Source organism: Dromaius novaehollandiae, chromosome 3 (genome assembly GCF_036370855.1).
Source record: "Dromaius novaehollandiae isolate bDroNov1 chromosome 3, bDroNov1.hap1, whole genome shotgun sequence".
NCBI lineage: Eukaryota > Metazoa > Chordata > Aves > Casuariiformes > Dromaiidae > Dromaius > Dromaius novaehollandiae.
In genome coordinates, this window is record NC_088100.1 from 94,588,787 (window position 1) to 94,606,618 (window position 17,832).

The 17,832-nt window shown below is 34.8% G+C and overlaps 1 protein-coding gene across 1 annotated transcript in view; it reads right to left on the reverse strand.

Moving 5' to 3' along the window:
• BTBD9 (BTB domain containing 9) overlaps positions 1-17,832 on the reverse strand; it is a 145,644-nt gene that overhangs the window by 124,736 nt on the left and 3,076 nt on the right. The window contains exons 3-7 of the mRNA XM_026122935.2: positions 13,061-13,271; positions 11,504-11,867; positions 9,623-9,887; positions 7,133-7,352; positions 3,503-3,622 (exon numbers count right to left, since the gene is read on the reverse strand). Coding sequence (XP_025978720.1) covers positions 3,503-3,622; positions 7,133-7,352; positions 9,623-9,887; positions 11,504-11,867; positions 13,061-13,271 — 1,180 coding nt within the window. The remainder of the gene's footprint in view (positions 1-3,502; positions 3,623-7,132; positions 7,353-9,622; positions 9,888-11,503; positions 11,868-13,060; positions 13,272-17,832) is intronic.

Sequence of the window (17,832 nt, forward strand, 5' to 3'; positions counted from 1 at the left end):
AACAAACAAACCAAAAAAAAAAAAAACACACGCACACCCCCCATGCAAAATACAGCAACATCCTCTCATCTTTTATGATAAACTTCAATGCCTATAAAATAATGTTCCCTGTACAAAATAGCTTGAATATGTAAGTCAGGAATCACATCCTATAAATAACAAATAGATCATCTTTGTGTTTGAGAAAGCACAAACAATCTTCTCATTGTAAATAAAGAAATTCAGAGTCTTTAGTCTCTGTTCTTCCATTTTTCATATGCTAATCTAGGTGAAGGTTACAGCTGCCAAAAGTTGTTTTGAATCTATTAAAACACAGATCTGAGTAACAAGGAAAAATAATGAGTGTAAATAGTTGTATCATTTTACTAAGATCCACCAGCCTATCTGACCAGTTTGGATGCCTTGGTACATGCCTTGCCAACTACAAAGTATCTTTCATGCAAAGCACAACAATGTCCATAATTGCAAAACTGATGTGGATATTATGCAATGCTCCAAATAACCAAAATCAAAGTTAAAACAGAGGGCATGATATATGTAATACAATAAAGGACTGATTAAGCAGACTGAATTGGTCTTAGTTCATTATAATATAGATTGTTATTTTATTTCATAACTAACTGCCATAAAATTGCATCTTTCTCATCCAGCTTGTGCAAAAAGTACATTGATTACAGAGAAATACCAATCTGTAAATGGATGAAGATTCACCCAAGAGAAAAGTGAATGGTTTTCAAAAAAAGAGGGGGGGGAGAAAAAACTGCATACACGCAAATGGGAAATAAATTCAAGAGTATTTATTCACATGGAAATGCTAGGGTAATTTCTTAAATCTCAGATGAGCATGCTAGTTCAGCTCTTGACAGCTCTCAACTTGCATGACTAATATTTGAATAATTGTTCCAGTGCACTAGACACAACAGGCTGTCCTTCAACATCGAGTACAGAATCTATCTTGTTCCACTCTCTTATTTTGAGGAAGGCATGTAAATAAGAACTGCAGCCAATGCAGATATAACCCCAGTCTACACTCGTGATTCAATTCTCTCTTATTCTTCAAAAGCCCTTCTGATGCAGTGATACTATAAAGTACCTTCAGCTAAAATCATCATCTCTTAAAAATTGTTCTCAAACCTATTCTGCAAAAAAAACAAGGCACTGTGAAAGATGATTACTTTAGGATGTTCTGTTGACAACATATACAAACAAACAAACAAAAAAAACCCCCAACAACCTGCAAGGTTCCTTAAGTGGTTGCTTGCAAGGAGCATATAACCACATTACTAAAACCACAGGGGAATGAAAGTTAAAAATAATGGCCAGAAGGCAGAACAGAATATGATGTTTGCAATGCATTCCACAATTGTTGTCCATGAAAAAGAACATTTTGGCACTGGGTCTTACTGACTCAAGAATATACAGCAGAAGCAGTGTTGAACAATGCGAACACATAACTAATTTTGGCTTGAAATTAAGGCTTGAAAAGAATGCAGTGCTTAACCAAGTGCTAATAAATGCAAAGGATTTGCTGAGTTACATTACATACAGTCTTCCTTTAAAAATGGGGAGGGGAGGTGTTTTATGCTTCCAAACTGAGTGATTTTTGTTCAATATCTGTTGCTAATTTGATGATAATTCCTTTGCAGACAGAATACATAATCCACTTAAAGCCTATCTGCCCTTTGATGTGCATGCATAATTCTTATTTGTCAAAACAGAATGACAAATGTTACAGGGATGCATTTTGAGATAATCTCATTTGGCCCATATTTTAAATCTGTACTCACAAAGTTGGAGACAAACACACCACAGTACCCGATCTAGGAATTTACATCAGAGAACAGCAAGGGATAAGAATTGAACTCCCTCTCTGTAATCCGCTCCTTGGAGAGGGGGCATGTCATCTAAAGAGGATTCAGAAGTCTTTTTCAACCAAAAATGATTAAGTTCTGGCACCACCTGAACCTCTGGAATAACATTCTTCCCTCCATTCTTCCCTCTCTCTGCTTTCAGACAAGGCCACAAAGAGCCTACATCAAAATAAAACAAGGATGTTCTCAAAATTTAACATGTAACAATCTTATTTCCCACAGAGACAAAGACAGGTGGGGAACGGGGGGATGACAAATAGATGAACTGACATTTATTGCTTTCAGACAAGACTTTGGATGGCTGTCTTTTTGAAAGAAGCTTCAGAGAAGTCCCACTGTAAAATCCTAGATCTCTTCAAATTTTCTGGCTAATGTGATGGCTGACAAAAAGGCTGTCTTTAATAATAGCCTTTCCACTTCACACCAAGTTAAGTTTACAAAGAAAAAAAAAATTCCCATACATATGTAAAATGCCTATAAACTCCCTGAGGAATTTCACCAGTGCTGGATGATTTATCAGAGATTCCTTTAGGCAAAGTTTTATCAGACATACGCACAAACTAGGGGACAGTTCCAACCATTTTAAACACAGCATAATCAGAATCATAAAATGTACAGGGAAAAGGTGAGAATGCATTGTCCACACCAGAAAAGGCAAATTTTAAGTTAGTTACCTTCAGTATAAGCTTACTAAAACAGGATAGGCAGGCTGAGAAAGAGTTATCTGAGGAGGGACACACAGGTGACCCACTTTCCGCACAGACTGCAACTGTCATGCAGTAGCCAAGGTCAGGATAAAAGGTCACTGCAGCGAAGAAAGCACATCCCTTCCCTGGGGATCCCAAGAACTAGTGTGGTTAATAAGTAGTTTCTGTCTACAGAATAATTATTGCAATAAATAGAGCATTTTCTCTTTGGGTCTACAACACAGATTTTAATGATCACAGCGTGCCTTTGGAACCCAGATTAGCACACTCTGCCAGGGAGCTCAATTCAGTTATTGAGTAAGATGGCTTCAGGGGTGGCCACAAAGCTTCTCCCAGAATTCCCAGCTCCTACAGTAAAAAGACATCATCACCCCAATGATGATTAAACTCACCTAGCTGCTTTGTCTTACATAAAGTATTGCTCAAACTTCCTTAATCCTAATTCTCTCCACTCTGTCTTTCACAACTGGGTGTTAAAAATACTACTTCAATGCAACAGCAGAAAATATATAAAAAACAGATGTACAAGTTGTATCATCAGTAGTTAAAAGCATTTTGACTTTTCAGAATTAAGGAAAGGTGCTTATTACAGAGTGAAAAATACCATTATTGTGTTTTCAGAATGCAGCTGCAAGAGGAAAGGTGAGTATGATTCAGAATGAAAGACGCACATAATTAGAGATAGAAGCACCAGAGTTTTTATACTTGATGCCTGCATTTATCAGCTATATTCATACTAAAAAGCACTCACTGAGATAGACAGACTTTTTATTTTTATTTTTATTTTTTTTTTAAGACAACTGATGAAATTTGTATATATCATGTATTATCAGAAATGGATAACTAAGTTGCTGGATTTTTCAACTGCTTCTAGTGTCTATGTTATTTAATGATAGACATGCAACATTACATTGATGAACTAACCTGCAGACACGGGCAGGAAAGTACAGCTTCTGCCAGGATCGACAGAGGTACTTCGAGTGATCGATGACTCGAATCCAGTCCAACTCATCCATGGACACCTCAATGTAGTAGGAGTAAGACCTTTGGATTGTCAAAAAAAACAAAACAAAAACACAAAACAAAAAACAGAACAGAAGTGATTAGAATACAAGCAGCCACATTTTTGATACACTTATACACTTTTGGATTTTCAATTGTACTGAAACAAAAGGCTATTTTTTCCTTCCTACAGACCTGTGTCTAAGACCTCCAAAAGAGCTCCCTATTTCAAACTAGCTTTGAAAATAAATTCACTTGTCGTTATGTTAACAGGTGTTTTGAGAATAACTTCAAACATCCAAACACTCACAATCAGCAGTAATAAGATGAGACAGTCTTCTCTCAAAAAATGCAATGAAAGCTTTAAACTTACTCATCTTACATACTTGAGCCATAGAGTAATAATTTGTATTCCTTCTGCATGGATAAAATCAGTGTTGTAGTTATTTTTTTTGTCGTATTAAGAAGGAAAAATCAAAGAAAATATAGCAGATCATAAATGCAAACTGGAACCATTAACTGGAAGAAAGCAAATTTATTTTAACCTTCACCACTTCTGACACTCCCAGTTACTCATGATGTATATTGTTAAGTCTGTCACTAGTTACTTAAACATCCTAAAATTTCCTCATTAAAAGAAAAAGAAAAGGAAAAAAAAAGAAAAAGAAAGTCAGCAACATAATCTGTGTCTACTCCTTGCTTTATCAATGATCTTTAGTTTACAGTTTTGGTGTTTGGAGAAAGCAAACCCAAACTAACACTTAAAAGCCACAGGTATTTCCGTATTATATCTACAACAGTGACAACTGTCTTACAATGCAGTAGAAACTCCAGTTGTACTTCCTGTAAATTGTGTGTACTTCATTGTGAATTATGCATCAGAATATTCTCTTTCTTTTAATATACTAGTCTGCAATATTCACAAGCATTTCAATCAGACCATGTTAGCACTTATTCTCCTTTCACACTGATTTTAAAAGAATGTTTGCTCTTCCAGATATCTACAGACATTTTTTGTATTAAACAGTAATGCCTTTGTTAACGTTTTTGATTTTTTTGCTAAGCTAAGGATGCGGACGGACAGATATCTAAAGCGGTATTTTTCAAAAACACTTAAAGCGTTAGATAACTGTGAACACCAATATATGCACCTAGAAAGGTAACATAAAGGGTCTTTAAGATGTCAGTTCATAATCAGCTTTCACATATACAACAACCAAACGTGTAATATTCACAACTCATATAAAGACACTATATTTCAGCATTTTCTTATTACTAGCATATGCATATTTGACCAAGCAAGGCTCCAGCATTCTGGGGCCAGTACACACATGCACGTTGGATCCAAAAGTTACTGACTATCTGTCCTCTAGGTGGTGTGGATTCAGGAATCCTCACAACACTATACCTAGAATAATGCAAATTTGTAACCAATTCACAACATCCTATTTTCCTGGTTTCTAAAGATACCAAGCAAAAAACCAAAATCGCAAAAATACAGTTATCATACACAGGACACAAAAGCTTATATTTTCTTAAGGATGATGTCTATTTGGCAGATGCAGTTTGGACAGCTAGCCTCCCTAGCACTTTTATACATCAGATTCATCTGGTAATAGCATCTATATTACTACTGATGCAAAACATACCTATATTAATAGATAATGTATTTGGTTCCATTAAAAATGTAAAATGTATATTATCTATATAAAGATATCCAATAGGCCTGAGCTTCACCAAGACAGTTAAGGAGAATCAGTTGTTTAAAGGGCCACTTAACAAGAAGCCACAATGTGCTTGTATGGTTGCCAAAATCCCTCCTTTGAAAACTACATCATTCATGCACTACACAAGGGAGATGCAAGTGGGTGGCTGGCAATTCTTGAAATAGAAGAATAAAATAGGTTGGAAGAGATCTCTGGAAATTGTCTGGTCCAATCCCACACTCAAAGCAAGGACAACTTAGAGCAGGTTTCTCATGGCCCTAGCTAGTACTTCCAAGGATTGAGATATATTGCCTCTCTGGACAAACTTTTCATGTTTGACTACCCCCATTATGAATATTTTTCCTAATACTTGATTGGAATTTCCCTTGTGTCCCCTGCCCCTTGTCGTTTCAGTGTACAGCTCTAAGAGGAGTCTGGCCCTACCTTCTCTACATTCTTCCATTAAATAGCTGAAGACAGCAGCATGATCCTTCCTTTTAGCCTTCTCCTCTCAAAATTTAGAAAACCCAGTTCTCTCAGCCTCTCCTTATACACTGTTTGATCCAGACTTCATCATCTCAGTGTCCTTCTGCTGAACTCACTTCAGCATGTCAATGTTTTGTACTGAAGAGTCCATAACCGGACACTGTACTCCAAATACATCCTTTTGCACTCATCTCAGACAGTTTAGCTACCATGAAAAAAAGGACAGTTCAGGTAATACGCCTGACAGGAAGCAAAGACTGAAAGTCCAATATCAAACTTTCCACAGAAAAGAAAGATCAGGATGACAGTGAAACTAGATCCTAAATCATTGTAGTTTAAGTACTTTCTGATGAGAAAAAGCCATTCTAGAGGTCCACCCTAGCTGATATTCTGCCACCAGTGGTGGTTTATTTTACAAACCTCAGAGGAAAGACATGTTCTAAAATAATACAACTTAGTTAAAAAGAGAGGAAGGACAACTTTTTCAGTAATAAACTGGTAGTCTGGAAGTAATATAAAAGAAAGCTATTATATTTTCAACATGTTACTATATTTGTGATAAGTATCTTATTTTACTATTTTAATAAAAAAGTACTTGCAACTACCTGCAGTTGTTGTCTACCATATCGCAAAGTTTTTGTGACAGCAAGCTATAAAATGAATATATTCAGTCTGCCAGATAAAAAGAACCTTGCAATTTTCCTACTTACACAGTCGCTAGGTTGTTCAAAGATACATAATTTGATCTTTCATGCATTCCATAAAAATGTTAAGTAGTTGAGCATAAGTATAAGTTTGGGTATTGGCTAAGGTATCCATGATATACTTCAGCAGTCTCAGTATAGAGAGGCTTGTAATAACTCCTGCAGTTAGCTGGTAATGTATCTCCTAAACAATTTCACTACGTGTGAATTATTGTCAAAAATGTTTTTACTAAATGATTTTGATAAGATGAAAAACTTTGAACAAACATTCCTTCAATGTGTGGAAGAGGAACATGTAAAAAACACTGTCTCTACAATAGAACTAAATGTTATTATTCAAACAAATAAAAACAGTTGAAAATTAAGTGGCAAATAGAAAACTCAATTATTAAAACTGCTATTAGTAACACAAGCTATTTAACAAAGACAGTGAACACAATGAGATATTATGATATAGTCTAATATCACAAAATAGTCTGCTGTGTAAGTAACCAAAACTGTATTTGAAAAAGATTTTTTCAAATAAAAATTGTCAGTGCCATCTCCAACACTGTATCATGACGTTTCTATAAAATCTTTATGAACATTTAGCATTTATATGTTAGTATAGGTACAAAAAGCATTACTTTCCCTTTTTATGCCAACTTGGCACCTACCGACTGTCTCTGTCCCATAGGAGTATCCTTATGTGGTTGATTATTGATGGCTGGCCTAGTTTAATTTCAATACCAGAACGGCAATCATCATCGATTGGATGTCGAGAAAATCCATGATCCAAATCATAGTTCTGAGTGTCCCCATCCAATAAAGCAGACTTCAGCTCCCCTTTTACAACCTGGGCTCCATACTTCATTGTTGCAATATTTTCTCCTGGTACTAAAAAGAAAAGGAAATAGCTCCTTAATATTTATGTTCCCACAATACAAATTACATATTGTGAACATCAACTGCTAAAGTCAGAATGAAGATGTATGGTCAGTATCCTTCCTCCAGTGGTGGTGACAAACACATGGTTAAGGAAAAAGTACAAAAAAAAAGAGAGTCAGTGCAGAGTAATACTCTTCTTGTAAATCCATTTAGTTTCCAGCAATCCACAGCTCAGTTTCCTGGGCCATAAGTTGCATCTCTGTATTTAACAGCCAAGAATGGATTATTTTGTGAATTCCCCCCCCAGCTTTTACAAAATTGTTTACACTTCGATTCCAAAGCACAATGTAGAACTATGATCACAAGGCAATTATGCACTTTAACAAAATGTATTTTAAAAACTTCGCTTCCTCCATTTCACTTGATGCCCCTGAGTTTATACATGGTAGTAGTAAGTAGTGATCATTTACTAAAATGTAGTATCTATATTCTCAATGCCTTTCATGATTTTACAGAATTCTAAAGTACCTTCCTCATTCGGTCATTACTTTCTTCCTAGTTAGATACTTTTGGCCCACTTGGTCTCTCCTTGCAATCAACCTCTCACCATACCTCTGACCACCCTTATGCCCTTTCTATTTTTGTTTAATTTTGACTTTTTTGAGCTGGAAGGACTCTAAAACCATGCAAAATGCTCAAGATGTACATGCACCAATTTGCAGAATGGTATAGCCATGGTTTTTAATAACTATGCAACTTTACAGTATTTTGCAAAGCTAAATGAACCTGAGTGAAAAACTAGTGAAGCTAATGGGAAACTTGCTATTGGCTTGTTGGGCTTTGAATCAGTATGGTTAAGGGAGTCTTAATGCCACCATTTCATAGTAATAAACCTGTTCTAGGAACAAATCTTCCATCAAGATAATGGGGAATAACATTCCCTAACTCCAAAAGCAAAAGAAAATAGAGTTGAAAAGCTTTTTTTTCCCTTTATCTTCTCTCTTTAAAATAAAAAATAAAATAATAGGAAATTTGTCTTGTTTGAGAAGACAACCCTGAAAACATGATCTGAACACTAAATGATGAAAAGGTACCTCCTGAACTCTTTAGAGAGGTTGGCAAGAGAAGTATGAATTTTAATGATATGATAAGTCTAATACCTAAAGAACAGAATTTGAAGGGGTAAAATTTTAACTGTATTGTGTTGTAGTACTACTACAAAAAGCATTAAATGCACTGATGAACAATTAAAAAATTGCAAGTAGTCACCAGTGTTTCTGCAAAAGTCCCAAGAGTCTGAACTAGTACTAAAACAACCCAGAAATTCAATTCTCTTAAACGCTGTGATTTTGACAGGGTTAGAAATCTTGAGATTAGGAGCATATTATTATTAATTGAGACATGACTATGAACAAAAGGAAGTCAGAAGGCACCATTTAACTTTTTCAGATTTATCTACTGCACTATCAACAGAATGTCTTGTATGATAGGATTTTTAAAATATTAACTCAGATGTTTAAATGTTAATACCTGTAACTTCTAAGAGAGAACAAAGGGGAGATGTAGTTCTAAGAAAGCAGTTTTCCATTTCAGGTCTCATCCTGCATGATTGAGATTCTACAGTGCAGGTTGTAAAAGATCATTTAACTTTATTCTCCACTCTAGGGCAAGTATTCTTTATAACTCACATATTAAATAGCAAAGAAATAATTTATTTATAAAATGTTCTGCTAAGCATTAGATATTTTTGCTAAATTAACATAGAGCACAAACAACAAAAATCAGATAAAATGCTTCCCATGCATTTTAGGCTTCTATTATACAGTTTTGGAAAACTTACTTTGTATGGGCAAATGTAAAGTGCAAGAGAAATCAAAAATAAGGCAAAAAAGCGTTTAAAATTTTTCACAATAAAAAAGCATCAATACAAAACCATTAAAATATGTTGAATATCCTACAACAGATGCATTTTTATGTTCAATAGTTTTTGCAAAAGATTTTTTTTTAAATAGTATTTCTTCAAGAAAAAAGCCCATTACAATGTGCATGTCTGAACAGTATCCAAGATACCAATAATGTGCTGAATAATATTACTTACTATTTGAGGAATTCCCATGTCAAGAATGGTACATAAAGAGATATTTCATTATGTAAGCCTTTTACAAGGAGTAATAATAGATAACAACTCAAAAAACATATTAAGCACATCCTCCAGACAATTATAGTCCATCCATCACCAAATCAGAAAAAAAAATTAAAAAAAAAAAAAAGATGCTCACTTAACATGCCCCTGTAGTTGAGGTCCATGTCCCGACTCTCAGAACGAATTTTAATGGCATCTAGGATGGCATCAGGTGACAACAATCCAGAAGGTCTTACAACGTTTAGCAGTTCTGTTAGACTCATCAGTGGCAAACGTACTGCTTGCATGATTTCAGCATGGTTTTCCTTGGGGTTATGTTTACACCAATTCATCAAAGCTTGGAAAATGTCCTTCTCAGGAGCTGCAAATGAATCCCTTAGTACAATATTCAGAAGAGCAGCCTGGAAAAGGAAAATGAAAAAACTGCTTTTTATTTTATTTTATTTTTTCTTGCTAAGAAAATTAAAATCTAAAATATGGCAAAAATTAGCAAGTTTTAATTGGTAGTTATTAAAAATAATTCCCCAAGTAGTGCCTGAAGCTGTTAGCTTGGAGAAGCAACCAAAGCTTCCTTAAGATTCCTGAATTCTAATCTAGTTTCTCAGATTTAAAAAAAGAAAAAAGAAAAAGAAAAAAGCTTTCAGTTTCAGTATTGTATTTATGGCTTATACGTTCTAGCTACTCATGCAAGAATTATACAGTCTTTGAAGTAAACAACAGGCAATATTAAAAAACACCAGGAGAAATATGACAGAATGGAACTGTGGAAAACTATTCAAATTGATTTTATTCCAAGTTATTGCTTCAGATTTCCTTGGGAACTTAAGAAGTTATTTTTGGATCTGGCAGTATGGTTCAAGCATTCCTTCAAACACAGGCTGATAAAACTGATCATAAAATCAACTGTGGTTTGCAATCACATTTTTAAACCATTTCTAACTACTTGGGTTTGTTTTCCCCGTTCTTCTCTCTTTTGGGATCAACTTAGTATTAATAGGTAAGACCTCAGCAGCTCTTTTTCATGTGAAAACAAACGCTGATTGCAAACTGAGAACAAAAGAATTGAATAGCTTTTTGATTGTCATTTAGTAAGGAGAATAATCAGGAGTGTGCCTCAGAAAAGGACACTCCTCTTTCACATACCAGGACTGACTTTGCTAAAGACATCAGGAAGTATGTGCTTCCTGATGAATAAAGTTTGCTAATTTTCGTTTACCTTGACAACATGCTCTATATACACTATTCTTTATAAAATTGAACAATCATTCCTACAAGATGTGAGGCTGCTTCACCGGCATACCACATGAAAACACAGTATCACTATTACATTCAGCTCAACAAGGTTCATTCCAGAGCAACTGAAAAATTTCAACAGCATAGAACTCTCTCAGATTCCTGCACAAATACTTACTCATCTAACAGAAAAAAAAAAGACACCCCCCCCCCCCCCCCCCACACACACACACCCTGTAACATCCCCATATTCCATGATTTTGGAACATGACAACAATCAGCAATGAGCATAAATCACAGCAACCTCCAGGATGCTTTAGCTTACATTGGAGAAAGTTACGCTTCACAAAGACAGACGATATCAAGAAATTAACAAAATGGCGTATCTTCTGCTATCTTCTCAAGTCTTTTGCTTTATATCGCCTGGCCAGCTCTCAGAAACCAAATAATATTATATGAAGGACAGATCAAAAAAGAAAAAGTAAGATTAGGTTGCCCATTCCCACTTATTAGAATATTCTATTAGATTTAATATATTTAACTACACTGACAGGTTGGAATTGAATACATAAAAAATTCAGAATAGATCACCAGGATTTTCATTTCTCCTTGGTTCGAATATTTTCAACTGCCACAGTTTCACTAGTATACAGTGATCTCTGTTAACAAATCTGTAAACTTTCATTTTATGCCACCATTAGTATTTTATCATGGAGTTAAAACACAGTAAAATTAACATTCCTGCCAAAAAAAAGCAAAAAACCAAAAAAACAAAGAGAGATACCTTAGAAAGTGATAGGAAGCCTTCACTAGAGAGCACTTCTTGGGCATTTCTATCCATGAACATACAGCACATACAAGTTAATTTGGGAAGTGAATAAAGACTGGCAACATCAAAGGTCATACAAACATTCTGAATATTAAGTATGGTACAAAGATACTCAGATGTGGAATCCTCCAGTTCTGGGAACCCATATTTATGTGCTAGGCTCAGAAAGTCTAGGAGGACCTCCTCTTTCTCATCTCTCAGTGTGGCACGACCAGTGTAAATATATTTCAGCAGCATTGTAAATGCTTCTGCAGTGGTGTCCTGAAGAGGAATTTCTGCTTCAGGCTGAGATTCTCTCATTCCGCCATATAATAATGCTCTATAAGAAAGATAAAATTTGAGAAACTTGCATCCTAACATTTGCACTGCTAAAACAAACAAACAAAACAGACAAAAAAGTAGAAACAGATAAAAGATTATATGACTTCACAGCAGTCCCTGAGACTGCATAAAACAACGGAGATATGGTTTAGAAAATTAGAAAAGAAAAACTCTTATGCTTAGTATTTAAAGCGCAGGTCTGCTCTGAAAGCAGTTGCACAGGAACGAAATTCTAATATATTACGTTTTTAATCCCACAGAACAATTACTCCATCTCTACTTCGAACAATAGTTTGTAAAGCAGAAGTTCATATATTATCCTGGTACTTTTTTTCTTTCTCAGTGAAAGCACTAAAACAAACACACACCCCCGCCAAAACACAAAACCAACAAAAACACCCAATCCTGAAAACCTTTCAGAACGCAAATGAAACAACTAGTCCATCACCATAACAGTGGTGGATTAGCAAATCTCAGGATTGTTGATCCTCTGTTTCTTACTCTAAAACCAGAATATAGCAACCCTGCTGAAGTGCTGAATCTTGAAAAAAAAATCAACACACCAGTGACATTTTTTAAAATACGATAAACAGTTTGAACACAATTTACATTCACATCTTAGCTTACTTATTAGCTTAACCCTCTGACAAAATTATCTGGCAGAGGACTACTAGGAAGCTTTATTAATTATATTTAGAGCAAAAATGTCCAGCTCTCAACTACAAACAAACAAAAAAACCTGGATTAGTATTAGCCCTAGTTTTATCCCTCGTTTTTAAATAAATATTTTACCAATTTAACCTGTATCAGCCAGACCTTTCTAAGTGCTCAATTTCAACGTGTCAAAATTAAAGTTTTCAATGAATATGCTCCACAGAAGCATACCACCCATACTCTGAGAAAATACAACAATTTTAGAGCAGCAGTGTTTTGTTCTGAAGTTAGTTTCCCAAATTCGAGAGAAAGATAACTTCAAAGTCCAATTTAATGAAGGTCAAAAGAATAACATTATGACATGGTATTTATCTTTTTATATCCAGACACAGTGATTTGATGTGCTGGGAAACATTCACACAGAAAAGGTCACATTCAATAGACAGATGATTACACATTGAAAAGTTCATAGAGAAACAACGTATATCTTATCTGCATGAAAATTTCCTGCAAGCCTGACAAAAAGCTATACTTCACCTGAAATAATGGCACCTAGCAGCCAGGATCACTCTGTGTGCCGGAAAACGTTTCTTTTCTACAATAAAGGTAACATCACTATATTCTTCCCCATTCATTAGAGCACCAATATGCTCTGACAGAATGTGAACATGGTCAATTTCACCCACAGCTGTGTAAGGGCGAAGTGGATGGCTGTTACTCATCTTGGAGGGATGGTGATATTGGTAGCCTAAAGGGAAAAAGAAAATAACCAGTATTATAAAGGCACATATACTAAAAAAAGGTACAGATCAAATCACAACTATGACCATAAGTGAATAATGTAAATTCCAATATATTCCAAGGAAAATGAAACAAAGTTTTTCTATTAAAATTCAGTTACAACAGGACCGAATCCAGTCTGCATCAATTCTAGTTCACAGCAAATATTTCAGAGAATTTCATCACCGCACTACTCTGTCAAACCATTTACTCAAAATAAAAACACTTCCAACAAAAAGAATTAAAAATTAAACAATTTTATTTAAATAAAAATTACCACTCAAAAACAATCTGTCTGAATTAAAATGCTCATAAATTACAGACAAATAAGTTTACTTTTAACTCTGAAATTTCTACTAAAATATTTTTATCAGAAGTGAGTAAAAATATCAGTGTTTATAATTCATTCTTGTAGAATTCCAATTAACTTTCCGGAATTTATGATGACGTCTACTAATTAACAGACAAAGTTTGTCAAAGAGCAAAGCTTTACAGTGTACAATTTTTTTTACTCTTTCTACTCTGTTTTCTTGGTGTCTTCTTGTTCCCTCATATATTGAGGAAAATAAAACCACAAATACCTCTGTATCAAAAATGTAGCACACTTTACTGATTTACAATACAGATGAATGTGCTATTCATATCTTCCATTGAATCATTTCTTAAATCAAAAGAATTTTTGGTCGCTTGGTTTGTTTTAATTAGTTTATTTTTGCACCTAAGACTGTATGTAGTTTCACTGGCAAGAGCATCCACAGCAGAATTCAAGTCTTAAATCAGTTACTTATACTTCTTACACTACAGTTTACTTTTAAATAAAATGAGGTTAGCTGTTTCAGGTAATAACTCAACTATACTTTCAAACACTTTCTGTGCTCCAGGAGCTGGCCACTTTTCAAAAATGGGTGTGCACTTAGTACTCAGGAAAGATCGCATGCCAAAAGTAACAGCAAAACGATAAAATCATACCCTGTACATACCTAACATTCATCTTGAATAGGAAATATTCATGAGATGAATGCATTTATTTAGCTATATATAAAGTATAATCAGAAAATACACACCTGTTTCCAGTTATCTCCACTCCCACAGAAAAGCCTAACATGTATATGGGGTTAAGTACTACCTGCACTTCCATTACACATAGAAATGGTTAACCTGAAACCTAGAAACTGCAGAAATGAAGCCAAAGAACTTGAAACTAAACTAATCAGAGAAAGGATAGAAACTGAAAGTAAAATAAGAGAAAGATAGATATAACATACTAAATTGATAATACAGGTCACAGCACAAATGGGAACAGAACCCAGCTTTCCTCAGGCTGTCTCCACTATTTGAATTAGAAGCCATATATCCATGTGGGCATTACAGATACTGGATGAAGCCTAACTACGATAACACAGGATACCGTATGAAGTCATTCTTTTATCCTAAGAAGAGAGTAAATTAGTTCTCATGGTTTTTCATAATAACAGATTGCTGCTTCTGCTTTACTGGCTAACTTACAATTAGCTAAGGTATCTCTGCACTGAACAGATTCATGCAACAGACACATTTCCACTAACATTTATTTTTCAGCAAGCAGGAATAACTTAACTCACAGCAATCAATTTGCATCCACTTATACCAGCAGTAATATTTATCACAACATAACAATTATTTGAGAGTTTATAGGCTATAATAAAAATGAAATGTCTTCAAAACGTAAAAGCCTTTATTACACCAAAGGGGCAAACAAAAGAATGTATTAGTTGCAAACGTAATGCCCGCATACTCCTCAATACTTCTACACCTTACAATTCTAATTGCTGCTATCTTCGTTGTTACATGCAATAGTCAGGCAACCCAATCACATGCATTACACACACATTATCAAGGATTTTTGTACTATCATTCTTCTGATAGTTCCAGTTTTGATTAATTAGGAAAGTTCTCTTATGATACTTCATATATATAGATACAATACTACTTGCATATTTGGTTTTAAAATCTATTTTTAATTTTTTCTACATTCTACTTTTTTTCTTCATCCACTTCTCTCTCTGAAAGAACGAACAGACACTGTCCAAATAAAATTGAGATACTGTAAAAGTGAAAAAGGAAAGTCATTGGTTGCATACTAGCCTTACTCACAGTAGCTGCTTGTCATGCACCAACAAGGTGAAAAGTTTAATGGAAAATTGCTTCCATTTCACAAAAAAGATCAAAAGAACACTTTCATCCCAAGGGTATATAAACCCACCTCTCATCAAGATTCAGCATACAGAATGAGGAACACTCACTAACAAGTCAATGATGATGGAGTCTTTATATACACCAAGACCCTGAATTACAGCAAGTGTTCAAAGCAGAAATTTAGAGAACCCCATATGTCAGCTGCAAGTTTGTTTCATAGGCATTCAAGGTTCTCAGAATTGCTGGTACAACATATTGTCTCAAATTGCCAGTTTCAGCCAAGAACATATTGATCACTGGGAATACGGGACTCAAAGGATAGCTACAAGCCTCTGGTTGAGAAGCCTTTCAAATGCTGTAATGATACAAAGGGCTAGAAATTGGTGACTTAATCTGAATTAGGTACATGCCTTATATGCTTTCTGTGGATAACATCAGCATATTGAAATAGCACTCAAACTCATTTATTCAACCCACTACACAATTCCAATGCAACTTTCATCTCTATTGTAGATTTTCTACATAAAGCAGCTTCGAGAGAGTGATCCCTCTTTCAAAACCCAGAACCTAACAATAAATGGCTTTAGAACTCCCAGGCTGGGTTCTTCAGTGGTATTAACTCAGATAACCCTTGAAGTGATCTGCACATTTCCTGTTTAAGGAAGTAAAATGTAATATGCTGTTTCAGCTGTGGCAAGTTGCTATGAGCTCACCGATTGCCTGTATAGCTAAGTATGTATTTCTGGTTCTAATTTAAGGTATTAGTTATGATAAAAAAGACTGAAGCTGCCTGAAGCCTTGCAAAATCTCTTTCTAAAGATCTGACATCTATCATGACACAATGACACTGCATTCAAAGGATACAGGCCTTTGCTCTTCTTGGTGGTCAAGAATGACTATTTAACAAACTTCAGAATAAAAGGCAAAACTAACCATTCAAAACTATTTACAAACATCTTGCCAGCACCATAATCTATTTTGAGGAGTTATCCAAAGCTAATTCTAATTGCTTCAGAAGTCAGCTACTACAGCTTTGCTCATGCCACAAAAATAAAGTAAAACATTCTCAGTAAGTTTGAGTAGCTACTAAAACTGTAATCTTAAACAGCATTTGGTAAGACAGAAAGGGTTACAAATCATCTCTAACCAAGACCAAAATGGAACATAAACTCCTTGGTGGTCCTCTTCAGTCAACATGTGAAAAGTATGGGCTACCATTTATTGCATAATGTGTCAGTACAGTCTGTGTCAAGGCCGGGGGGGGGGGGGGGGGGGAGGGTTTCGTCTAGTTATACATCTTTTTTAGTAAATAATCTAAAAGCTGTCACAACATACAAAAATACAATCTAGAAATTGCTGCAACAACAGCAAAACAGTGAGATGTTTACTAAACAACTCTCAAACCGAAAGTGCAATAAAGACCAGCACTAAGTCACTCTCCCCCCGCCATTAAGGCTATCACCAAAGAGAGTTCTCTGAAAAACAGCGCTGTTTCAATGAAACATCAAACAGTTGCTTTTGTACCAGACACAGAATAAGGAATTTAAGAAATTGCTCATGAGTATTCTGGAAAATTTGTAAATAAAAGATGAATGAAAAGCATTTACATAACTGATGACCCTGCTGAAACTTTTTAAAATAATGTATGAAAAACAAATTAGCAGGTAAACAGACTAAGGCCAGAATTCAAAGCTTTATGAAGTAAGTATAGAGCAATCAACCTCATGTTCTTGAAACACTTCAGTCCTTTATCATCCAGTTTGTACCCATCAAGATAACATGGATTTTGTCTGAATTACACAAAAGGAATTTTCTTAAATATAATTTTCTTAAATTTCCAATTTTTCTGGAAATACAAATCATGATGGTTCTGAGCTGACTGGAAAGTACTTGAATAGCATTTTTATATTTTGAAATTATTACTTCAAAAAACATTTTACTGTGTTTTAAAGAACGAATAGTCTTTTTTTTTTTTTTTTAATAGAAATCACAGCAAAATACTATTTTAAATACAATTTCTATTACCGTAGTCTCACAGGACACAGGAAGTGTGACAGTAAGGCTATTGCACAAGCATAACATTGTTTCAAGTCATGTTGCTTGCTTTGCAATGAATATACTCATGTTCTTCTTATCCAAATAAATAATTTGTTCTTATACAAGTTTTGATACACTAAACCGACATCTCAGGAAATAGAAGGGTTTTTTGCAATTATTTCAACATACATACAGAGAAAAAGACGAGCAAATACTTTGATTCTGTCAGAACCTTAACCCAGGAGCTCCTTTATACTCTTCTGAGTAACAGAAAAATAATGTTGACTAAGACTGAAAATTGTACCAGAAAGGGGAAA